This window comes from Phocoena sinus, chromosome 20, assembly GCF_008692025.1.
Source record: "Phocoena sinus isolate mPhoSin1 chromosome 20, mPhoSin1.pri, whole genome shotgun sequence".
Taxonomy (NCBI): Eukaryota; Metazoa; Chordata; class Mammalia; order Artiodactyla; family Phocoenidae; genus Phocoena; species Phocoena sinus.
Genome location: NC_045782.1, coordinates 13,522,732 through 13,548,746, shown reverse-complemented (window position 1 = coordinate 13,548,746; position 26,015 = coordinate 13,522,732). Strand labels below are relative to the sequence as shown.

General features: G+C 50.5%; 1 protein-coding gene across 11 annotated transcripts in view; it reads left to right on the top strand.

The window, feature by feature from the left end:
* RPH3AL (rabphilin 3A like (without C2 domains)) overlaps window positions 1–26,015 on the top strand; it is a 147,104-nt gene that overhangs the window by 83,458 nt on the left and 37,631 nt on the right. For 9 of the 11 annotated variants that reach the window (XR_004347276.1, XR_004347277.1, XR_004347274.1 and 6 more), the window contains one exon: window positions 7,845–7,931. The exons of the other annotated variants lie outside the window; for them this stretch is intronic. Coding sequence is in view for 5 of the 9 variants with exons in the window: in XM_032615570.1 (XP_032471461.1) it covers window positions 7,845–7,931 (87 nt within the window). In the remaining 4 variants the exon portion in view is untranslated. The remainder of the gene's footprint in view (window positions 1–7,844; window positions 7,932–26,015) is intronic. 11 annotated transcript variants of the gene reach the window in all.

Sequence of the window (26,015 nt, the reverse complement as noted above, 5' to 3'; positions counted from 1 at the left end):
AGGTCTGCAGGTGGTCCCCACGTAGCATCAGCGGCTCATCTGGTGGGGAGCTGGGTAGGGTTCACTCAAAGGAGGCAGTGCAGCCTTCCAGAGACCGAGGTGAAGAGTGGCCCTGCGTGGGGTAGTACACCTGCCACCCGCAGCCAGGACACAGGAAGGCTGGCGTTTCCCCGGCATGGCACCAGTGTTGGAAGCACAGAGAGACGTGTCTTCCTTCTGAAATTCTTCTCCGGGCGCCTCCTGGCTTCTGTCTCAGGCCAAGCGGCAGGTGGCTGGCATTCTTAAGGCTGTGCATCTTTGGGTGACTCAGTATTTGCAGTGGTCAGGGCTCAGGTCAGCATGCCCTCAGCCCTGCTGGCCCCCAGACTGTGTCCTAATGAACAGGAGGGCCCTGGCTCTGCCCTCTCCCACTTGAGGCTTGACCGAGTGTGGTGTTCTGGAAGAGGAGCCGGGGCCCAGGGAGCCAGCCCTGCCTTCACCTGAGCCCCCGGTGGAGAAGGAAGGCTTGGATGAGTCTCTTGTCTGAGCAGAAACCTAGAGCTCAAACAGTGCAAGGTCCACATCCCAGCTCCTCGTGGTCAGGTTACTTAGCCTCAAGCCTCAGATCCTGAGTTGATAAAATAGGGACCGTAATACCCACTTCTTAGTGTGGTTATGAAAATTAAGTAAGATTCTACATAAAGCACCTACCTTGATGCCTGGTGTAGCACCAGGGCTCGAGAAAGTATATAAATATTTATAATATGTACATCAATATCTAAAGTATATAAATATTTTTAATGTGTACATCAATATCTAAAGTATATAAATATTTATAATATGTACATCAATATCTAAAGTATATAAATATTTTTAATGTGTACATCAATATCTAACGTACTGAAAGTCATTTGGCAGCAGAACCTGGGTTCCAGATACTGAGTCTGTCTATAGCAAGGAGGCCATGTCTAGCCCCTGCACTCCTGGCCCTCCAGGGCTGGTGATGCACCTCCAAGCCTGGCTGACGTCTTGGGGTTGAGCAGGACTGATCCTGTGATCAGAGGGGTCAGTGACCCGTGGACACCACCTGCGGAGGTGGAGGCGGGGTGGAGGCAAGGCTGACTATCTACATTTGAGCCACACTCAACCAGCAAGTCCAGTCTCCCTCCCGTTTGTGCCTATGTCTTCGGCTTCTTTAATCCATCCTGACCCACAAAAATCCAGATAGGGTCAAAAAATGAAGTCGGGGCAGGTGATTTCCCAAAACATTTAGCATAGCCTTCCTTTAAATAGGAATTCTGCTTACCCATTTAAAATAGATTTCGACTTAGCACAATTCAGTTTATGTTTTGGCCGGTCTCCTTCCAGATACTTTTCTGTGTATATATCTACTTCTAAATGGATATAGGCACATATACATATCTGTATGGTAGAGAATCACACTAGGCTTACTGTTTATAACATGCTTTTTTAACTTAATTTTTTGTGAACGTTGCTCCATGGCAGTAAATACACAGTTCCGTCGTGATTGTTTTCATTCTTTCTGTTTACGTCGTCATTTTTTATTGCCGAGTACCTTTCTCCAAAACACAATCGGATTTTTTTCCTTGCTGAAGATTTGAGTTTTAGCATGGGGAGCACACTGGGTGGCGTGAAATGCACACTCGTGGGCTGATTTCTTCACGTTGTTCGTGCCTGTGCTGTGATTGTCTGGACACAGCCATTTCTTTACCCTGCTTTCCTGGGGTGAGGATCGGGGGCAGCCACTCCATGAGCATCATTGCTGCCAGGTTCCTAAGGAGAGACCGTCTCACTGACAAACTTCAGTCGGTGAAACTTGAAGCTCTTGGGCAAGTCCTTTTCCAGTGTCAGTCTTGAAGCTCTTGGGCAAGTCCTTTTCCAGTGTCAGTCTTGAAGCTCTTGGGCAAGTCCTTTTCCAGTGTCAGTCTTGAAGCTCTTGGGCAAGTCCTTTTCCAGTGTCAGTCTTGAAGCTCTTGGGCAAGTCCTTTTCCAGTGTCAGTCTTGAAGCTCTTGGGCAAGTCCTTTTCCAGTGTCAGTCTTGAAGCTCTTGGGCAAGTCCTTTTCCAGTGTCAGTCTTGAAGCTCTTGGGCAAGTCCTTTTCCAGTGTCAGTCTTGAAGCTCTTGGGCAAGTCCTTTTCCAGATGAGTTTTGCTCGTTCATCAAGTCCTCCGCTCAGTGGAACACCCTCGCTGAGGACAAAGGGCCGTGGCTCGTTCATCCTCATCGTTCCTAGAGCAGCACCTTCCATCCAGTATTGAGTAAACGTTTGTTGAATTGAAGCACCAAATATTTTCAAATTAACCGTCTCCATTATTCATTTCTACAGCACAGCGTATGTTTTTCTGGCCTCCTCGTGTGGAACATTTAAGCACAGTTTCGTCTTTCTTTGGTTGGCTGAGTGTCGGGAACACTGCTTTCTGTGTGATGGATGAAGCAGCAGCAGCGACGCCTCCAGGGCCTGTCACAGAGAGCGTGGCTGACTCCCGGGTACTAAGTGCTCTGGAGGGGTGCGAGCAGTTTCGTTCCCACCCCCGCGTGGGCCCCACACCTGCTCCATTCTAGTCGGCGGAGCTCAGGGACTCCGCCGTGGAGCGTGAAGGCTCCGCGCGGAATGAGTCAGGGGCTTGCGGTGAGGATGGGAAGGCCGGCCTGGGAGTGAGGTGCCCCAGCTCTGTGGTCTCCCGGACCTTGTCGTGCCTCTGACTCTGACCTATAGCATGAGAAGGTGAAGGTGATGATGTTGGATGGAGAGGAGGGGTTCCAGGGAGTCTTGGGGTGACCCAAGTGGCCTAGGGTATGAAGATGCTCAGGAGGGCGCCCCCACAGACCTTGGAAAGAGTCTGAACACACAGGCAGCCTGCAGGGTGCGCCCCTGGGGCGGCGGGCAGGCAGTGGCCACATGGAGGGCGGGGCACACATCTCTGCCCCCACCCTTAGCAAAGGACCCTCAGTGTCATTTCCTCTGTGGCCAGCCCAGCCTGGATTCATGCCCCACCCACTGAGAGTGAGGCCCACCGGGCAGCAGTCCCACCACCCCTGACACCCCACCCCAAGGGAGGCTCTTCCTTGTCTGGTCTCCCGTCGCCTGACCAGTCAGCCTTGCTCAGTGTGGACGGGGCACCCCCTGCCCCGCTGCTGCCCAGCGAGTGTTTCCTGTTTCTGTGCGTCTCTTCCCCCCAGCAGGTTGGCACATTCCAGGAGGGGCCACATCTTGCCTTCTCAGGTGTAATGTTAAAAGTAGCTCTCATTTGTTTATTCGTTTATTCCACAAAAATTCATCATGCCGGAAACAGGAAGGTGAACAGAAACAGACGCGGCCTCTGCCCTCTGGTTGTTGACAGCCTAGCAGGGGAAGTGACCATAGTTACACAGCCACACAAATGAGGGTAAGTCTCAGCGGAGGAGAAGAGGCGAGAGCCTGTTAGGGAAGCTCCAACCGGGTTAAGACGGCAGAGAAGGCTTCCTTGAAGAAGCGGTGCTTTTGCTTTTGCTGAGGTCTGAAGGATGCATAGGCTCACGAGGAGAGCGTGTGGTCAAGTACATCCCAGACAGAGAGAGCAGCACGTGCCAAGGTCCAGTGGCAGGAAAAGCAGATTGAGGACCCGGGACTGAAGTCAGGCCAACACGGCTGGGGCTTGAGATGGAGAACGAGGCAGTAGAGTAGGGGAGAGGGGTGCAAGCTGAGGTCACAACGAGGTAGGTCTACCCTGAGCGGGCATCGTGTGTCATGTGAAAGGGTGTGGTCTTCATCCCGAGGGCAACAGGAAGTCTCTGGAGGCTCCTAAGCTGGCAAGGACGGTAGACAGGACGTGATGAGATTTGCATCTTGAAAAGATCACACTGGCTTCCGCGCTGGGGACCAGCTGGAGGTTGGCCAAAGTGGGGTGGGGCCATGGTGCAGGCCCCGGAGATGGCAGTATGGCTAGGGAGGGTCTTGGAGGAGAGTGGACAGTTCTAGTGAGATTTAGAGTTCTTGGAGATGGATTATTTGGATGGGCAGGAGGGAGAGTGGGGATCAAGGATGATTCTGGGGTTTTGGCTTACATGACTGATGCGTGTGGCATCCTCACTGCGGCGGCTGTGCAGGACTGTGGCTGCTGCCTGCTCCTTACCGTGTACTGTGCTGAGCACTTTCGTCAGTCATCTCCCTTGACCCTCCTAACTGTGACATGAGCCTGCCTGTTCCCACCGTCTTCAGGACAAGAAAATGCAGCTCAGAGAAGGCTAGTAACAAGTCCAAGGTTGCATCTAAATGGCAGACGCTGCGCTCCCCTGCCCCAAAGCCTGTGTCCCGTGGGCTACACCCTGAGCCACCCCCTTTCCCCATGCATGTTCTGGGATGGGATGTACATTTGCAAAAGGAATGCATGGAGCGTCTGAGTCAGGCCCAGAAGCTAGACTTGGTTTGTTTAACGCTCAGACACAGTTTGAGGCTGCAGGAAGCATGAGAGAGCCAAGCCCGGGAAGCCAGCGCTCACTCACCCGGGGCAATTCCGCTCAATGGAAACCCACTTGGCAGGGAAGCTGGTGGCCACCCCCAGGCCCGGCTGTCCTTGACACGACTGTGCAGTGTTCCCTTTACACTGAGTTGATGTTGTGGCCGGCTCACACTCTCTCTCACTGGCTTTTTTAAATACCACCTGCTTAATTTTCTTCATTGGAACCTGGAACAAAGACCAAGCCCGTAAGGGGAAAAGGCTCGTTATTCTCTTCTTGGTTGAGATTTAATAGAATGGCAATTATGTATTATTTGAAGTGGGGCATGTTATCTTTTTGCTGGCCCGGATTCCCCAGCTGGAGACGCTGGAGCTTGTAAACACGGACCAAGAGATGGCCGGGACTGACCGGGGGTTCCACTAGTGATGGCTGGTATCCTGAAAACAGGGCTGCCCGTGGGCCAGGGAGGGTATGCCCTGTCATGTCACCCCCAACTCCCTCCAGAGCCCCACAGGACAAGGGGAGGAGAGAACATTTGGGACATGCCATCCATCCCTCCCCCACCAGGACTGGGAGCTGACCCAACAGCCTTTGACCCTGCCTCTGGAAGGCGACTGGTCCACACGGCTCCTGCCCCCAGGCCAGATGGTTCCGTGTGCTGTGTTCTCTGGGTAGAAGACAGGACACAGCTTTCAAGCCCTCTCTCCTAGCTTCTTTCCCTGCCGCCCAACAGCATAGATGATCAGTCAGTCAATCAGATGCTATTTATCGAGGGCTCGTGCACGCCCATCCTTCAAACCCTGCTTAAATGTCACTCCTCCGAGGCAGCCAGACATGCCCTTTGGCCTGGCAGGCAGGCCGACCTGGGACTGAGCGTTGGGTTCCTCACTGGGCCCCACCCTCCCAACACAGGGCAGTGCTCCACGCGGTGCTCAGCTCTCCTAAGGTCCAGAAGAGGGGAGCTTCCCAAAGCCTGACGGTCGCTACCTAACTGTGGGACAGCGGGCAGCCTTCAACATCTCTGAGCCTCATCTCCTTCACCCGTATGATGGACATCATGACACCCACCTCCTTCACACTGTTTCCAGGGTGGCAGGGGCTGGTGTTCCACAATGGGAGGAACTGGTCTTCTCTCCCGATTCCCAGCAGCATTGTCTGATTCAGCAACCTTGGGAGGGGGTTAGGGCACACCGCGCGCTTGGAGGACGAGCTGTCGTTGAACCGTACAAGCATGTAGAAAACACAAGAGGGAAATCTCCCCTCTCTGAGATGGCTCCGCTGATTTTCCCACGTGTGCCATCTATACGGGATCACGGGAATGAGCAGGAAAAACAGCCCGCCGGCTTCAGCGCCTCCTCCCTCTCTTCACCCCAGGAAGGAGGGGCCCGTGTGTGTTTCTTTTTTTTTGCGGTACGCGGGCCTCTCACTGCTGTGGCCTCTCCCGTTGCGGAGCACAGGCTCCAGACGCGCAGGGTCAGCGGCCATGGCTCACGGGCCCAGCCGCCCCGCAGCATGTGGGATCTTCCCGGACTGGGGCTCGAACCCGTGTCCCCTGCATCGGCAGGCGGACTCTCCACCACTGCGCCACCAGGGAAGCCCCCATGTGTGTTTCTTGAGTCCCATCTTATGGGCTTATGGGGGCCCCTGTCCTAGAGGTAGAAGGGTTGGGGTGAGCATTGGAAAGGGTAGCAAGAGGCAGTTCTAGTGGGGAAGGGAGAGTCTCCAGACTGGTGGCTCGGGGCTCCAGGGGGACAGGCTGCTGGCTCCCAGGGAGGCGGCACCCCAGCCTGGCACAGATCCCAAACCCAGGCCTGACACAGAAGTGGCCAGGCCCCTTCCCCCTCTGAGGGACGTGGGAGCTCAGAGGGGAAACAGCACAGCAGTGAGCAGTCCGGCAGCACCCAGGGGACCCTTCCCAGACGTACTGTGCCACCAGAGACCCCAAGCCTGGGACCTTCGCGAGAGCGGGGCCCAAACAGACTGGGATGGACTTTCCTGCCAACCCAGAGGGACAGGAGCTTGGAGCATGTTACAATTTATTTGGAGAAATAAAAGAAAAGTGACATTTCTTGTACCTGCGGGTCCGATGGAAGCGAATGCATACCCCCCACGAATGTATCATAGCTTCCCTTCTGCCACGAGCTGATTCCTCACCTCCCGTGACCCCGCTGCCCAATCAGGCGGTGACAACATGCTCTGAAAAGCCAAGTTGGTGACATTTCCCTCTCCGTGGAGAGGTGTGCTCCTTGCTCAGTTGGCAGCCTGCAGAAAAGGCCAAGCCGCAGATATAGCCTTCCCTCGACAGGAGAGAGGAGAGAGCCCCAAGCCCCGCAGGGACCGGGCAACTTCCACGCAGCGGCAGAAAGATGCATTGATTAGCTGGTGTGACTGTTCTCTGAGGAGGACACGCTGTCCCTGAATCAGACTCTACCTGGGTTAGCCCAGAAGAGGTCTCAGCCCCACCAAGTGCCCCCCTGCCTCCTGGTGCCTTTCATCTGGCTTTTTCCCACCAGGGCTTGTGGCTGTGCATCTCGGGGAAGCAAAATACGTACCGAGAAGTTATATGATGTTCAGCAACTCTGTAGAAGGAGAAACGCTGCAGAGACTAGGTTCTGGCGGCTCACGTGTCCTGGGGCAGTTATATAGCAGCTCTAGAGGCAGACCTGAGTCTGTTACTTACTTGCTGCGTGAACTTGAGCAATTCTCAAACTACTGCCTGTAAAATGGGCCTAATTCTTATATAATAGGGGTCCTGGGATCGTTAAATGAAGGGCCTTGGCATGAAGGAAGTGCCCAAGCGGTCACTGGTATTTGTCACCATACCTTGTCAGGCGCACAAGTGAATGTTTTGCATGGTTATATACAAATGTCTGTTTTCTTTGCTCCATGTTTTTTTTTGTTGTTCCTGGTCTTCCCTTCCTTTCACTATTCCATGCTCTTTTTTTTTTTTTTTTTTTATGTTTTCTTTGTTGAAAAACGTCATTTCCTGCCCACATTTCTAGGGACCCACACAGTCTGCTGTGTTAAGGCCGTATCGTATTCAGTTGTGTTTGCCTGTATCGGCCTCCGGTATTGGGCGTTTGGGTTGTTTCCAGTTCCTTGCTATTGAAAATGATGCAGCTCTGACTCTCAGCAAGCTTATTTTTTTTTGATGTGATCCCAACAGGTTGTACTTGTGAGGGTGAATTTCTATCACGGAGATCCTTGGATGGGCACACCTATTGTGCCCCAAAGCCAACTACGGGTCTTAGATGATCTGTATCCTTTGGGTTATCGCCCTTTGGGGCCTGAAGCAAAAGCCATCCCCTCAGAAGGTACCAGAGGGCTCCTTGGTTATAGTTTTCCCAGCCCCTCAGCTGAGGAGGAAGGAGCTGAGTGTTTATGTTCCCGTGTCCTCTCTCTTGTAGAAAGTCTGCACCAAATGCGGGATCGAGGCCTCCCCCGGCCAGAAGCGGCCCCTGTGGCTGTGTAAGATCTGCAGTGAGCAGAGAGAGGTAGGGTACCCGGGGCAGCGGGGTCTGGGGGGGGCCTGGGCGGGGCCGGGGCATGCACAAATTCAGGGAAGTTCATGGTTGGTCACGGAGAGGGGCTTCTCAGAAGGCCAAGGAGGGCCTACCAGGGGCAGCCCGGGACGAGGGTGGGGAGGGTAGCCGGCTGGCTTGCCTGTTCCCCAGTGCAGAGGGGGCAATGGCCCCTGGTTCTGCTCTGCCTGGGGTCCGTGGTTTCAGTGGGGAGCCCCTCGCACCGCGTATAGGTCGCAGGTGGCATTTCATGGGCGTCTATTATTATCGTAACAGAAACGGCTGTCCCGGGTTGAAGGTTTACTCTGCGCGTGGCACCGTGCTAAGTTCTTTACGCGAATGAATCCATGTCATCCTTGTGCAGCCCCACAGGCCAGTGCTGTTATTATCCCCTTTTAATGATGGGGAAATGGAGACGCAGGAGGTTAAGTATCTTGTGGGCACCGAGCTAGTTAGTGGGTCTGACCGTGGTCTAGCTGTGGTCTCCTGTGATGACACCGCCCCCAAAGTCCCTTCTGGTTCTAAATTTCTATCATTCTACTTCTGATCCCATTTGAAGGGAAGAAATCAAGGCTCAGCGAGGACTCTGAGGCAGTATCAGATGGGGGGCTCGAACCTACGTCTCCCAACCCCAAACCCAGGGCTTTCCTCACTGTGCCAGGATCAGGAATGGGGCTAAAACAGTGGAGGACCTTGTCAGGCAGCTCCTGGGGAAGGCCATGGGCCAGGGATCTCAGGAACAGAAGGGGTCGGGTAGAGGGAAGATGCCCCAGGTTTTCGAGATGTGGATTTATTTTTTTTACTTACCTGCTTGGTGATTAATATGCGTCTTTCATCTGAGGATCCAGAAAATGTCTCTAGTTAGAGAAAATCCTCAGCCATGATATCCTTGAATATCGCTGCCCTGCCATTCCAAGTCTCCCCTCCTGGAAACCCTGTGGGATACAGTTCTGAGCCTCTCCATCCATTCTCCACAGCTCCCAATGGTGCTTTCTCATTTTTTTTCTTTACCTTTCTGAGATACTTTCCTCAGGACTGCTTTCCAGCTCGCTAAATCTTTGAGAATCTTTGTTGGTTGTCTCTCTCAGCAACTGCTTTCCTCGGGTGTTTTGGAATTGGGGTTTGTCTGCTCATCTTGAGTGGGAGTCCGTCTCTCTCTCTCTTTCTCTCCTCGCTCATCACCTCCACCCAGCTCTCCTTGCCGAGTGATTTCAAGTTGCCTCCACCCAGGTCCTGGGTCCCCCGGCGCAGGGCCAGCTGTCTTGGGTTAGTGATGAACTGCATGTTCACAGCGATCGTGGGATTATCCCTGGAGCCAGTCGTCAAAGCCATAGGCAGTCTGGCCAGGCCCTGGCTACGTGTGTGCTTCTTCCAGCTTCTATCACTATTCACATTCACAGATAAGCTTTAGTCTTAGGAGGGTGGGGAAATGGTACCTCTGGTTTTTTCAGCTTCCTCCCTCAGATGGAAAGTGCTTTCACCAGCCCCCATTTCAGGGACTGGTCCCCCACCTCCCGTGGGAGACTTTTCGTCCCTGTACCCTTGGAAAACCAACCTTCCAGCTCCCTCCACCTGCTTCTGGGTTCTGTGTCAGCAGGCTGGGCCTTCAGCCCCTCAAAATAGTAAATATTTGGAGCTTTTGATCCATCGAGATATATATCTTACTTCTGAGAATAGCTGAGCTTCCCTGCTGGAATCTTTTCATGGGTCACTGCCGTGTCTTTGGAACAGGGAAGGTAGTAGGCAGGGCCTCCAAGTGTGAACTAACATTCTAGTCTGTCTTGCCCAGAGGTCCCTGATGTCTCGTCCTGAAATGGAGACGATAATACCTGTTTCACGGAGATACCTTGAAAATTCAGCAACGTCATTACAGTAGACAAAGTGTCCAGCCTAGAATAGGCACTCCATCAATATTAGAAGCCTGCCTCTCTTACCCAGCTGGAACTTCCCCCTCTGAACTTGAGGTCCTTCTGGGCTTCAAGGGGGTCCCTTCTAAGATGCAGGCATCCACGAGAGAGGAAAATTCCCTAAAATACTATCTTGTAGGAGATTCCTGAGCAGGATGGCAAGACGCGGCTGAGCTGTGGGGAGGATGGAGATGAAGGAATTGTCAAAGAAAAGGAGGACGATGAGAAGAAATACAAAGTTAGCAAATGTCGGGCTTCCCTGGTGGCGCAGTGGTTGAGAGTCCATCTGCCGATGCAGGGGACATGGGTTCGTTCCCCGGTCCGGGAAGATCCCACATGCCGCGGAGAGGCTGGGCCCGTGAGCCATGGCCGCTGATCCTGCGCGTCCGGAGCCTGTGCTCCACAACGGGAGAGGCCACAACAATGAAGGCCCGCGTACCACAAAAAAAAAAAAAAAAAATTAGCAAATGTAATAATTTAGTGGAGGGCTTAGGTGGGGGTCAGCTGGCCCCGTCCAGCCCCACCGTGAGTTACCCTCACGCTCATTAATAGTCCTGAGCTACGGCAGGCAGCGTCCACCACCAGCCCGTCCTAATCTCCGAGCGCTCCGATGCCCAGAAAAGTCTGAAATAGCTTAGGATGAATTTTCTTATCTTTCCTTAAGTAAAGGATATGAGGCTGTGCACTATGCGATCAGTTTGTCCTTGAATTTCTAGAGGCTGATAAAACTGGGCAAGATCAAGGATGCTGTATTCCCTCTGCAGGACCAGGCAGACTGTGGACGCTTAGGAGGTGTGGACGGGCCCTGAAAGTATGTGTGTCTGTCTGGGTGCCTGTGGATACCATACCCAAGTGCTCCATTTTCCTGCTTGCTTTTGGGGTGGGAGAGTGCCAAGGAAATTGGTTTCCTAATGCCTTTTTTTTTTTTTTTCCGTAGAAAAATATCTAATCGCAACAAAGAGATAGCTAAATAGAGCATTTGAAATGTCATTTTAAGTGCCACATAGAGCTGGTTCTGAGTCTGTGATAAAAATGTGGAGCTCTGTCGTGCAGCAAAAACCAGGTCCTGATGGAAGATCTTGCCTTTTCTGATGGAAACTCTCATATTACTGTGCCCAAACACGCTTATCTCTTTTTCCATTTGACTCTTCCCTGCTGTCATCTTTGGCTGTAATTATAAGTATTTTTTTCTGGAGTGAGTCGAATGTTGGTTACATGTCCCTGGGACCATCAGGTTGGCATTGCTGCCTGTTTTGTGCACTTCGGTGATGCAGTGGTGTCCGCTTCAGCCCCTCTGCTCTTGAGGAGCTTACAGTCTCACGCATTTAGATGTTCGGGCATTCAATGCTTATTTATTGGGCATCTTCTATGCACCAGGCAAAAGAACTCTTCTCATGGGAGATGGAGACCACAAACGCAATATAGTAAGTTCTGCCATGTCACAGATGGTGAAAACGTACTTGGTAAAGGGGACGGGGTGATGGGAACATAGGGGTAGCTGCTGTTTTATACAGGGGTCAGGAAAGGGCTCACTGATAAAATGTCATTTGAGCTGAGGTGTGGAACACACTATGTGGCTGCGTGGACAGAAAGCATTCCAAGTAAAGGGCACTGCAAGTGTAAAGGCCCTGAGGCAGGTGTGTCCTTAGTAGGTTTGAGGAACAGCAAGTAGAACAGTGTGACTGGAGCAAAGTCAGGTTCAGGAGAGGAGGTCAGAGACATGGCCGGGGGTCAGATCATGTTGGTCCTTGTAGATCCTTGGAAGGACTTTGGCTTTTACTCTGGGTGAAATGGGGAGCCCTCGAAGGTCTGAAGTAGAGGAGAAGCGTGACCTGAATCCTCCCCCAATTTTTTTTTTTTAAAGTTCTCTTTTATTATCAATTAGAAGGTCTTTAGGATTCCCTGGCATGTATTTTTGGGGTTTTTTTTTGTTTTTCTTAATTTATTTATTTTTGCTGTGTTGGGTCTTCGTTTCTGTGCGAGGGCTTTCTCTAATTGTGTCAAGCGGGGGCCACTCTTCATCGCGGTGCGTGGGCCTCTCACTATCGGGGCCTCTCTTGTTGCGGAGCACAGGCTCCAGACATGCAGGCTCAGTAGTTGTGGCTCACGGGCCCAGTTGCTCCGTGGTATGTGGGATCTTCCCAGACCAGGGCTCGAATCCGTGTCCCCTGCATCGGCAGGCGGATTCTCAACCACTGCGCCACCAGGGAAGCCCCCCCCCACCAATTTTTAAAGGATATTCTGGCTACTGTGTTGAGTATAAATTATAGACTATAATGTCAGAGCTAGTACCATGATATTTCATCTTTCTTATTTAGTATTACCCCAGATATTTAAGTTCTTGACTGTTGTTACCCGCAGAAGTTTTCATTTTTTTAAATATTTTATACATTTAACTCTTTTCTGATTATAAAATTAATATGGACCATTGACATTCACAATGTATAGAAAGCATAAAGAAATATACACCCTCCCAAAATCCATGATCTTACCATCCAGAGACAATCACTGTTAGCATTTTGGCATAATTACTTTCTATCTTTTTTCTGTGTCTTTTTTCTTTATATTGTTGAACCTCTGTTTTAAAATTAACATTTTATCGTAAGCAGTTCTCAGTGTAATCAATAACTCTTTGTAAACATTCTGTCATATGGATATTCTGCTAATTTAAGCCATCTGAGTTATTTCCTTTTTTCCTTCTCATTGCTAATTGCTTTATATATCTGTGTACATAGCTCTTTGCCTACATTTGAGATTATGTCCTCAGAATGGATACTTAGAAGGGAAAACTAAACACCAGTGTTTATAGAACCTCATTACCTATAGACCCTTGAGTTATTGCTTTTGACTTATAATTAGCTGGCTATGTGATCTTAAATAATGACATGTGGACAGTGTATTTTCTGAGTCTTTTGCTATCTGGTAGTAGCTGTTGCCTTTATACAAAAAAGACAGTGACTTGACTAATAATGCAATTGATCATAGTCTTTCCCACTCAAAATTCTGTGAGTTTGGCTTCTGTTGTCTAACCGACCACACATGAAAAGAACCACCATGAGGGAGAGTAGGCAAATGTAACAACTAGGAGAATCAGTGCCCAGGGAACTAGAGATAATAGTGAAACTGTGAAAGAAATATAAATAAGTTTTTTTTTTTTTTGGCCTCACTGCACGGCATGTGGGATCTTAGCTCCCCGACCAGGGATCGAGCCCGTGCCCCCTGCTGTGGAAGCACGGAGTCCTAACCACTGGACTTCCAGGAAAGTCCAAATAAGTTTTTAAATTAAGTAAAAGAGATAAGAGAAGCAATAGAAGCCAAACTGAACAAATAGGACATTTGAAAAAAGAATGAGCAAATTTGAAAAAAGAACCAAATGAACCATTTTCATTTCTAAAAATGAAAAATGTTATTAAGGAATTCACAAACTCGATCAAATGATACTTCAGTAATTTTTTAGAGCAGTAAACCTTGTCATTCCCATTAACAGACACAGATGTGTTCTTATCATTTGCTTCTTATTCATTGTTTTTTATTTTTGATCCCTGGTTGGCACTCCCAACAGCTTGGAGTCCCCGGCCCCTGATATCCACTGTACTGACTGCCATGAATATGATGTTTTTGTGACCACACGAAACTACAGTCTTTACCTGATTAAACCAGCTGCTTATATAAGTGTTCGGCCTCCCAGCTCCCTGTCCCACCTCATTTCTATTCCCTCTGTGGATGGGCACGTTCTTTGGTCACTTTCCTGGTTTCCTTGTCGGCAAATTAATAAACTCTGATACAAGTTCAAGATTTAAAGACACAGGAAAGGGAATAAGGGACTTCCCTGGCAGTCCAGTGGTTAAGACTTCGCCTTCCAACGCAGGGGGTGCAGGTTCAATCCCACATGCCTCATGGCCAGAAAACCAAAACATAAAACAGAAGCAAGATTGTAACAAATTCAACAAAAGACTTTAAAAATGATCCACATCAAAAAAAAATCTAAAAAAAAAAGAAAGAAAGAAAGAAAAGGGAATGAGACATCCCTCAGTGGACTGGTTAAATAGCACATCAGGCACACCTGCAGAACCCCAGGGAAGGACCTTGTGAACCAGAAGACAGTTTCCAGGATGCAGTGTAGGCAACAAGCAGGTGTAGCCCGTGAAGTCAAAACTGAGAACAGGAGAAGGCGGGCTGACCAGATCTGATGCTCAGCATAAAGTAGTTTTGAAGGCGAGAACAGAGACGAGGGGGAGAAGTCTGAAGCCAGGCGTATGCTTTTATTCCCTTTTAAATAACCTGGTAGTATTATTTATGCCTGTATTTGGAAGTTAGTAATGTCATCTGGATATGCCTGGGTCATTTTCACTGATTTTTTGTCTAGGACAAACATAGTTGGATCTTCCATTCGGAAAAGCTTTTCAATTATGTTTTTGCTTATTGCTTTGTTCCTGAACTAGTCTGGTCTCTTCTTGGGAGCATTTGTAATTTGAAGAGTGCATTGCCGTTCTCTGCCTTGTGTATTTATCATCTTCTACCAAGTCATTTTCAAGTTCTCTTCATTTTTCCCTCCATTCCGAAAAATCTTAAAACTTTTCTTCCACGTCACTGATTCTTTTTTTTCTCTTTTGTCTGACTTTGGTGGCTTCCTGTGTTTGGTCTTGGTGGTTGCACATGTGCCTTTATCCCCCTCCTGATGCTGTGAGAGCTGCAGGCCCAGGGTTTACCAGAAGCAGCTCAAGCACTGCTCACAGCCCCTTTCCTTTGTCTGGGATTCTGCTCCACGGAGGAGATACCCTGATTCTCCTGGGACCTGGCCCTCTGGCCATCAGGACTAGGGAGGGGGCTTCCCTGGTGGTGCAGTGGTTGAGAGTCTGCCTGCCGATGCAGGGGACACGGGTTCGTGCCCTGGTCCGGGAGGATCCCACATGCCGCAGAGCGGCTGGGCCCGTGAGCCGTGGCTGCTGGGCTTGTGCGTCCAGAGCCTTTGCTCCGCGGTGGGAGAAGCCACAGCGGTGAGAGGCCCGCGTACCGCAAAAAAAAAAAAAAAAAAAAAAAAAAAAAAAAAGAACTAGGGAGGACTTGGAAATCTGCAGCCCCTAGTTTGGCTCTCCCCCCTCCCCCCACTCTCCCACGATTGAGCTTTACTTAAGAAAGCACACCTTCCCAGATGCAGTTCACTGTTGTCAGCTCCTTCCCACACCTACCTGGTTGTTTGCTGGGAGTCTATCTCCCATCCATAAAGACAGAATTAGAGGAGGGAGGACAGCCCCTGAGCACCACCAGAAGCCCGTAGTCGTGCCACGCCAGGAAGGCTGCCCAGGGACAGCCCTGACCCTGCACCCTGATCCCTGCTAGGCAGGCAAGGGTGGGTGGACCGGTGACACCCGTCTCATCCATCCCACTCGCCTGTCTTCAGAGGGGAGACTGACTGTAGGTGAAATGTCAGATCCCTCCTGTGCTGGTGTTCGCGTGCCCTTTATTCACGAGCTTTCTTGGGCGTGTTAGCGCGAGCTTGGGAAGGACCTCGTCGGGGCTTCTGAACACGTGATGTTGCCAAGCCAGAAATTCACGTCATTGATTGTTTAGCCTTTAATCCGATTCATTAAAAAAAAAAAAAAGTGACTCACTCAAAGTTATACTGTAATCGGGGGGAAAGTTAATTGGAATCCAGATTCCCCAGGATTCTAGAAACCATTCCTGCAGCCTCTAAAATGTACCTTTGGGGTAGGAAGGCTTCTTTGAGGATGCAGGCATTCTCTGAGGCGGATGAGCTAGAAAGGGGAGAAGGCCAATTTGTAAGTAATTGGAAGCTGATTAATACGATGAGAGCATTCTTCTCCGCCCAGCGTCCGCTGTGCCTTCCCTGTTTCACTCAGCATCCTGATTATAGCTCGGTGGAGACCGGGCTGCACCAACACTTACTGTGTCTCCTGCAGTGCTTTTCATATAAAAGGTGTTCGGGAGAGGTTTGCTGCAAAAGAGGAAAGCGGGTTGCTTGTTTAGATCACTTTAGAACCTTTTCCCGGCAGGGGGCTTTTGACTTCCCTGTAGTCTTATCACAGATGGCCCTGGCTGGGGTCCCACGGTGCCCATTGATGCTAGGTCTGTATTCCTGCTTCCGGCCCCTCTCTCCTTGTTGCTTCTTGATTGACTGAAAGGGGAATTTGTGGAGTAGGGAAGTGGCTTCACATGGTGCTTTTTAAATCATCTCAAACCCCCACCCCCACAGGCTGGCGGGTAACCAGTAGCCCAGTTAGGGCCCCTGGGGAGGGTCCACCTTGGCACAAGCCTGCAGGAGGTTGGGAGAATCAGGGGCCCCCTCTCTCCCAGCTGGAGCCCGTGGGAAGCAGCCATCCAGCCGCGCCCAGCATCCTCGTGGCACTTGGCTCCCAGGAGGGCAGCCCGTGCTCACCGCAAGCTGCCATCTGCTTCCCCGCTCTGGTTCTCTTCTGGCCCTGCTGTTACTTGCAGTTTGGATTTTTGCTACAAACAGCTTTGCCAGAGGGTCGCCTCCAGAGGCCCGGGAGTGAGCTCAGGAGTGGGTGGCTGGCGCACGGGTGGCTGCCTGAGCACCCCGCCATCTGTGTCTGGCTCGCTCCGGGCTGCTGCCACTGCGGCCCCAGGGGACCCGGATGGTCACACTTCCTCAGTGTGTTGGCCACCGTCCACGTGCCCTGCTTTGCCAAGTGGAGCGGCTCTCAGCGCAGGCTCCTGGCCTCCCACACAGGCGGAAGCAGCAGGAGGAGGAGGGCCCTGGGGCCCAGCAGCCCCCCTTCCTCCTGTGGGGAGGCAGAGTGGTCTCCCACCCCTCCCTGCCCCTTATTTGGGGTGCCTACCTGAGCCTGTGTCCATGCGCTGGAGAAAGAACTTTCCTCTCTCAGGTGCTGCCTCATCCAAGAGGGAACTGACTTCATCACCGTTGCACTCCAGTCCGCTGAGCCTGGTGTCCTGGCTGGGGAGTCCAGTCTGGCTCTGAGTAGCAGGCGTTAACTCAGCACCCACTGTGGGCCAGTCAGTATCTCGCGTCGTCCTCACTGGAGCCCAGTGAGGTATTCACTCTTGCCTTCGTGTCACTTGCCCAAAGACACCAGGTAGTAATTGATGGAGCAGGGGTTGAAGCCAGGTGTGTCTGCCTCCAAAACTCCTTCTGACAACTCTACTGTCTCTTCATGCATTCATTCATTTATTCATCCATTCATGTAATAGTCATTGAGTATTTACTATGGGCTGGGCACTGTCTTAGGCCCTTGGAAAGTAGTGATGAACAAATCAGCCAAATATCTCTGCCTTGAGTTTACATTTTAGCAGGGACCAGGGGAGGAGAGAAGCAACAGACAATAAACGTAACTGTTGCAGGAAGGGGGTCCCCTTCCAGGGCCCAAGAGTGGGCTCTTGTCTAACACTTGGAAATGAATTGTCCGAGGAGACATACACGTGCTGACAATGCAAGAGACTTTATTGGGAAGGGGCGCCCAGGCAGAGAGCAGCAGGTTAAGGGAACCCAGGAGAACCGCTCTGCCATGTGGCTCGCAGACTCGGGTTTTATGGCAATGGGGTTAGTTTCCGGGCTGTCTCTGGCCACTCATTCTGACTCAGGGTCTTTCCTGGTGGCGCTCGCATCACTCAGCCAAGATGGATTCCAGCGAGGAGGATTCTGGGAGGTTGGTAGGACATACGGGCGGGCGTCTCCTCTCTCCTTTTGACCTTTCCTGAATTCTTCCGGTTGGTGGTAGCTTGTTAGTTCCCCGTTCCTTACCAGGACCTCCTGTTGTTAAGATAACTCATACAAATGGCTATGATCTTGCCCGACCAGGGTGGGCAGTTTCAGTCAGTGGTTCCCCTAACATAACCAAACTAATAAATGAGCAAATTATACAGTGTATTAGATGTTCACGGGAAGAGGAGAGTAGAACAGAGCAAAGAGATCAGGAGTGTGGGGTGCAGGGTGGGGAGGGAGGTAGCCGTGTTGAAAGTAGACCGGCCACCATGTCACACCCATTAGGATGGCTAATATTTAAAAAGCAGAAAATAGCAAGTGTTGGTGAGGATGTGGAGAAATTTGAACCCTTGTGCGTTGATGGTGGGAAAGTACAATAGCGCAGCCACTACGGAACACAGTATGACAGCTCCTCAAAAAATTAATGATCTAGCAATTCTACTTCCGGGTATATACAGTGTTCCTTACAGCATTATTCACAACAGCCTAAAGGCGGAAGCAACCCAAGCATCTACCATTGGATGAATGGATAAACAAAATGTGGTCTATGCCTGTTATTATTCATATTATTCAGCCTTAAAAAGGAGTGGAGGGCTTCCCTGGTGGCACAGTGGTTGAGAGTTCACCTGCCAATGCAGGGGACACAGGTTCGTGTCCTGGTCCGGGAAGATCTCACATGCCACGGAGCGACTGGGCCCGTGAGCCATGGCCACTGAGCCTGCGCGTCCGGAGCCTGTGCTCCGCAACGGGAGAGGCCACAACACTGAGAGGCCCGCGTACCGCAAAAAAAAAAAAAGAAAGAAAAAAGAAATGGAATTCTGACACATGCTACAACATGGAAGAACCTTAAGGATATTATGCTAAGTGAAATAAGGTAGACACAAAAGGACACATATTGTAGGATTTCCTTTTTTTTTTTTTAATGTTTATTTGTTTGTTTTGGCTGCACCAGGTCTTAGTTGCGGCATGTGTGATCTTCACTGCGGTGTGTTTTAGTTGCAGCATGTGGGATCTAGTTCCTGACCAGGGATCGAACCCAGGCCCCCTGCATTAGGAGTGCAGAGTCTTACCCACTGGACCACCGAGGAAGTCCCCAGGATTTCCATTTATATGAGGTCCATAGAATAGTCAGATTCACAGAGACAGAAAGTAGAAGGGTGGTTGCCAGGGGCTGGGGGTGGGAGAATGAGAAATTATTGTTTAATGGGCACAGCGTTTCCGTATGGGAAGATGAAAAAGGTCTGGAGACGGATGGTGGGGACAGTAGCACAGCAGTGTGGGTGCACTTGATGCCCCTGGATGTACACCTAAAAATGGTTAGGAAGGTAAATCTTATGTGATGTGTATTTTACCACAGTTTAAAAAAAAGGCTGTGGGTGGAGACTGGCCAGGGTAGGCCTCTTTGAGGAAGTGAGATGTGAGCAAAGACTTGAAGGAGGTGTAGCGGGGAGGCCAGTGGCTCTCTGGGGAAGAAGCAGCCCAGGATGGGGCCACACCCAGTACCCTGTGTTCACAGGACAGCATGGAGCCAGTGAGGCCCCCCTCCTTCCACGTGAGGGGGTCCTGGGTTCCCCAGAGGCAGGTGGGGGAGGGGTTGGTCCCCAGAGGCTCTTTGGCCACGGGGAGTAGGGAGGGGAGTCGATGTGCTCCAACAGTAAGCCCTTGGCCCAGCAGGAGCAGGGCCCACAGGTCCTAGCACTTGGCTGTCGCATCACCGGCTGCCCCTCCGCCACTTACTCAGCCACCCAGGTGTGCTCAGCGGTCCACGGGGTTGGGAACCCTGTGGTCCCCATGACCGGGCTTGAGAATAACAAGGTGTGGACCAGCTTCACTGACCCTGTGATCAGTTGGTGTGACACCATCCTGACACCACAGCCTGCTTACTCCCCCCCGCTCTCCCTGCTGTTGGGCCTGTACAACCTGGCTTTCCCTGCTATGATACCCTCTTCTACATGGCCCTGGGGAGGCAGGCGAAAAGCTAGGGAGAAAGCATCTGATTGTGGTCCTTTTCTTGCATTACTTGGAATAAGAATTTGGAATAATCAGCTTTTCCTGCACGTTTTCCAGATGCCAAATGACATTGGCTGGCACGATTGTTCCCCTTCCACTAGCCAGCTGTCTGGCAGATGGGGGCTAGGGAGTAGAGTGAGACTCCATCCTTTAGGAGCTATTTATTAAGCTCCTAGGTGGTGCCCAGCCCTGGAAATACACAACCATCCCCTCTCCTAAGGAAATAACTCAAGACGCATGTCCTCCTGCTGTGCCAGAAAATCCTTCTGTGAAAAAAGGAAGAAGAGAACCAGCCTTTGTTGGGGTCCTTGTCTGGGCCAGATGTGGGGCCCTGTGTCCCCACTCCTCCCACCAAATGGAAGCTCTGGGACCTTAAGTGACAGGTCCAAGGGGACACAGCAGGACGTGCAGAACCTGGGCTGTCTAAAAGGCTACAGCCACTAGACCAGCTTCCTCCTGATTTCTACCAAGCTGGCGATCACTGCCTTCAAGAATCAGTCTTCCTATTCCAGGATGGCCCACGGGCTGGAGGGACATGGGAGGTTTCACCCTCAGTGGCCAACATAGTGATCCCCGACCGTCTGGGGGACCCCTGAGTCCCTGCCCCGCTTCTCCTTGCCCTGATTTTGTAAGTTATTTCATCCCAACCCAGGCTAACGCACCCACAGCTGAAGCCCAGCCTGGCCCTGAGTGTCATCTGACTGCTTACATCCCTGAACCTGGTTTTGGGTCCCAGCACCTGACTGTCCCCTTGACCCTTGAACTCTGCCTGCTGCTCCGTACCCTGCATCAACCCCAGGGTCATTGTCATAGGCCGGCTCCTGAGGCTCCCTGTTTGCAAACTAAACGAGAGGGCCATTCAGTAGGCTCCCCGGCCGGTTCGCCTCCACGTTGCACTTGGCACCTCCTGAGTGGCATCTGTGTATGACGTTCAGCCTCACCCGCTGCTCCTAGCTGTACAGCCTGGAGAAATTCTCACACCTGCTTCCCGGGAAACATGACCGAGAATGCACGTAGCAGCATTTGTTGTAATAGCAAAACACTGGAAATCACCCAAATGACCTTTCATGGTGGAATAGACAGATAAATATCAAAGGATGAATTAAAAACCCAATGAGCAAAAGGGGGAAAAAGCAAGTCACTAAAGAATACGCAGTGATTTAAAAATATGATGTTCAAAAACAGGTAATAGTAAATGTTTTACTTAGAAATATACATATAAGCAGTTTTTAAAAATAGGAAGAAAAGCAAAGGATTGCTTCACACAACATTCCAGATGGTGGTTACTTTTGGAAGGAAGACAGGGAGGACCTACGGGGCCTTCTCAGATCTGGTCATATTTAATTTCTTTTTTATTTATTTATTTATTTATTTTTATTTTTTTTGGCTGTGTTGGGTCTTCGTTGCTGCGTGTGGGCTTTCTCTAGTTGCGGTGAGCGGGGGCTACTCTTTGTTGTGATGCACTGGCTTCTCACTGTGGTGGCTTCTCCTGTTGCGGAGCACGGGCTCTAGGTGCACGGGCTTCAGTAGTTTTGGCGTGTGGGCTCGGTAGTTGTGGCTCGTGGGCCCTAGAGCACAGGTTCAGTAGTTGTGGCACATGGGCTTAGTTGCTCCGTGGCATGTGGGATCTTCCCGGACCAGGGCTCGAACCCATGTCCCCTTCATTGGCAGGCAGATTCTTAACCACTGTGCCACCAGGGAAGCCCTTAATTTCTTAAAGAGTTCACAGATGTTTACTTCAGTGTGCTTCTTTGAAACACACTGTGTTTCCGTACGGTTTTGTGTGTACGCTAAATTTCACAGGCATACACCCAAAAGGTAACAGGAGATCACCAAAAATCAGACCCAAAAAAAGCTTAAATCAGTGATATGGAGAAAAACCTTTAAAATCTCCCAGAATGCAGGGGGAAAAAAAACCCCAAAGAGCTAAAAACAATAACGGAGACAATGATGAATCTGGAAGACAGAGAAGACAATGGGACCTCAGAATTACAGGTTTTCCCCAAGAAGGAGCAAGACCAATAGGAAATGAAGCAATAATCAGATCCATAACCGAAGAAGGCGTCCATGATTCAAGTCCACACATCGGAACACCGGAAGACCCACGAGCTCTGCCAAGTAGGGGTCAGCCCAGAAACCATTTCACGTTGGCTTTGGAGTATGTTTCTGAGACTGTGTTTACACAGAGGCATGTTTGTTGTTCTGGGAATTGAATCAAAATCACGAAGCTCCTCTGAAAAGACCTGGCTGGGTGTAGCCGGCCTGTCCAGTTTTCTGGTTCTAGCCCTATTCATCTGCCATGTGTGGCCCACTCCATCTGGGAACAGAGGCTGGCTTCGCAGCCAAATACCACCGCGGCACGCTTGCCCTCTCTCAGGTCTGTGCTGGAACGGGGAAGATAGTTAAATATTCGGGATTCAAAGGGATTTCATGCTGCATGCAAATAAAGACTAAGAGGTGGCGGGTGTACAGTGTTGATGAAGCAAGTAATTAAGAACAGTAGTGGGGCTTCCCTGGTGGCGCAGTGGTTGAGAGTCCGCCTGCCGATGCGGGGACACGGGTTCGTGCCCCGGTCCGGGAAGATCCCACATGCCGCGGAGCAGCTTGGCCCGTGAGCCATGGCCGCTGAGCCTGTGCTTCTGGAGCCTGTGCTCTGCAACGGGAGAGGCCGCAACAGTGAGAGGCCCGCGTACCGCAAAAAAAAAAAAAAAAAAAAAAGAACAGTAGTGAAAGCATCATTCTCCTCCGTGGATTTGTTAAACTTGCAAGACCGTTCTAGACAAAGGAGAAGACAGTCTCTCTGGGACCAGAGAGAGAAGGAAGATAGGGAGTCTCTGTTCTCAGTGACTTGTAGGGACCTTTCCATGTCAAGATAATCTGGGAGATGCAAGGGCTAGCAGGGCACCCCTGGAGGCCATGGGAGAGGGTGAGGCCAGAGCTGGAGGTTGGCCTGTCCGCCCCAGAAATCCTCTGTGACGCCGGGGCACATGGCCCTGCAGCCATCACGAGCCCTTACTGGATGCCACCTCCCTCTGAAGCTGGCAAACGCTCCTCACCAGTAATTGTGCAGAAACCTCGCCAGAGGAAACCCCTCACCGGGGGTTAATGGAAGCCAAAGCATTTCCTCCGGTTCTGAAATAATGTAACGAAGGGGCTTAAATTATCCAGAAAACAGATAGCACCCTCAGAATATTTCTTCTCACTGCATTTTTTCGTTTCCGCTATGTTAGCCATTGCCTGCCACCCAGGTTGACCCGGTTGAAATAGAGACGCAGATGTAGAGAACAAACGTATGGACACCAAGGGGGGAAAGTGTCTGTGTGTGTGTGCCGCGGCGGGGGTGGATGAATTGGGAGAGTGGGATTGACATATATACACTAAGATGTATAAAAGAGATAACTAATAAGAAAGTAAATAAAGGCGAAAAAAACACTTGAAATGAAGGGGAAATTCGCTTAGGCCCAGGGGAGGGCTCTGGCTCCTGGCGGGGGGGGGGGGCAGGGGCGGGCCCTCTTGTCTTGGCTGGGGCTTAATTTCTAGCCCATCTCCTGGTGAGGCTGGGGCCTTGGCCCTGTGTAGGGAGCCTGAAAGCAGCCAGCAATACGGGGAAGGGTGGGGTGAACAGGATGAGCCTGTTGACTCTTGCCGGGGCCTAGGGTGGGTGGGAGGATGGTAGAGACGTTCTCACTGGCTCACCAGCACCAGACACACACACACACACACACACACACACACACACACACACACGTGCGCGCGCCTGATTTTTTTTTTTTTTTGTCTTTGTCGGGTCCTAGTTGCGGCACGCAGGATCTTTAGTTGCGGCATGCAGGATCTTAGTTCCCCCACTAGGGATCGAACCCGCGTCCCCCTGCAGTGGAAGCATGGAGTCTTAACCACTGCACCACCAGGGAAGCCCTGCCTGATGTGTTTTAAAGTGTTACCTTTAAATTACAAATATGCAAATATTCCTGGGAGGGGTCTCATTTAGCTTTCGTCTAACACCTCAATTCTTAGTTAGCACTTTAGAAGGGATTAGTGGAGAGCCAGAACCTGGTGGGTGGCTGGTGGGTGCCTGGGCTGGGAGGGGAGCTCTGCCCCGGATTGCTCACTTGTGCTCCTCACCGCAAGATTGAGGATTCCACCCCAGGTGCTGGGGGGATGGATACAGGGAAACCCTCCCGGGACAGAATAGCGCCTGAGGGCAGGCCATGAACACACTCTCACGTGGCAGCGAATAACAGAGTCACAGACTCCAGCCCTTCGTGGATTTAGGTCCTGGGGCCACCCGTCTGCAAGGACATTGGATCTTTTCTCTCCATTGCCCCATCTTAACACATAGGAGCTACTGAATGAATGCTGTTCGAAGGAATGTCTGCAGACTCCCTCTTCAGAAGTTGTTTGCAAGCTTCGCCTTTCTGAGGGAGGGGAAGTAAGCCGTGAGGAAAGACGACTGCTCTAAACTTAATTCCTACCAAAGGAAGAAAAAGGGAAAAATTTTAAAACAAAACAAGAAAGTGAGAGAGGAAGAGATGAAGGAAAGAAAGAAGAAAAATAAAACTGTCAGAAAATCAAGTATTTCAGTATGAAAAAACTCTCTAGTTTTAATTCTGCTAGTTGTCTTAGATGGACAGGCAGACAGGTGTATATATGCATATATAGCTTTTTAATTATTCCGACCAATCTTTGTCTAATCGCTTGCATTACAGCAGGAACAGTGCCTTTTAACTCCACTTGCCCTGAGAAATGAGGAACCCAATGCTTTTTGTTGAGACAATCTGAAATTTGGGGACAGATTATTATTGTTACCTATTTGTAAGCATCATTTCTTTCACATTTTTATTATTTTTCAGTCATATTTACATCAGGTATCTAGACTGAATTCTACCTTTCACTTATTTCACCGATCCTGGTGAGCTTTCTGGTACCACTGCGTCCCCCCATTCTGGAGCTTTTTATTTTAATTCATCTGTTTGTCAACTGAGCAATTTTTTAGGAAGACTGGATGCTCTGTTTTCAGTTTCTGCTGATAGGATCCACGCACCTCTGGGGGATGAGGATCGCAGCCCTCTTCTGATGACAGAGGCAGGTGGAGGTGTCATCCTAGGCACACAGGACGGCAGGTGATGCCGTCTCCACAGGCTGCCTCTGGTTACACATGTGTGACACAGGCTTGTGACCTGCTTCTGCCCCGCTCGCTTCTCACCCTAAACAAACCTGCACAGTCACATCCGTGCCACAGTCACACACGTCGTATAAATGCCACATCTCCATCCTGCTTGAATAGGGTAGCAGATAATCCAACTGTAAAGTCGTATGGCCCTAATCTGGTTTGACTGGACAGATAGCATTTCTGCCATAAAGTAATGCTGAAAATAAATGTGCGCGTTACATTAGCACATCCTGTGTTGACTCGCCTTGCTGAGTATCAGCTTGTTGCCCTCGGCAGTAACCATGGCTTTTCATACTCAGCTTGTCACCACGGAAACCTGGTCACTGAGTACTGCCCAGCAGTCTTGAGAGAAGCGTCTCTTCCCACGAACAGCTTGATACCCTGGGCCCTTTCTCTTTTCAAAGGGATCCAGCTCTGCCTGCCTTTATGCTGGGAAGCCCTGGTTCCCTTTGAAAAGTTGTCCAGGGTTTTCCCATTGTCAAAATTCTGACTCCTGGAGGTTAGGGGTGGGCAGTGACATCAGAGGGGGAGCTTCTCTCTCTGCAGGGGCAGAAATGTCAGTGTTGTGAACTCGTGCTGGTGTTTTCAAACTAACCATCACTTGACTAAGCCTTTCCTATCTTGCTCCACTACAAAAAATTTAATTACTGCTTTCTTTTCCTTCCCTACCAGCACATCCAGATTCAACATACCAGCCACAGACCGTTCCAACACCATGTGTCAACCTGCCAAGCAGCCCAGGAATTTAATAACATTGACATCCAATTACCAATCTGTTATACTTCAATTTAAATCAAAGTAACACATGCATGTGCTTTTAAGAAAAAATCCAATTGTTCTGAAGAGCTTATGCTGGAGGATGGCAGTCACCTGTCCCGCCCCTCCCTCACCCAGCCCAACACATATGGACTGCTTGCTTCAGTTCACATGCTGACTCCTGCCCTGACTTTTTTTTTTTTAATAGATCTTTATTGGAGTATAATTACTTCACAATACTGCATTAGCTTCTGTTGTACACCAAAGCGAATCAGCCGTATGCATACGTATATCCCCATATCTCCTCCCTCTTGCGTCTCCCTCCCACCCTCCCTATCCCATCCCTCTAGGTGGCCACAAAGCACCGAGCTGATCTCCCTGTGCTATGCTGCTGCTTCCCACTAGCTGTTTTACATTCGGTAGTATATATATGTCAGTACTACTCTCACTTTGCCCCAGCTTCCCCCTCCCACCCTGTGTCCTCAAGTCCATTCTCTATGTCTGCATCTTTA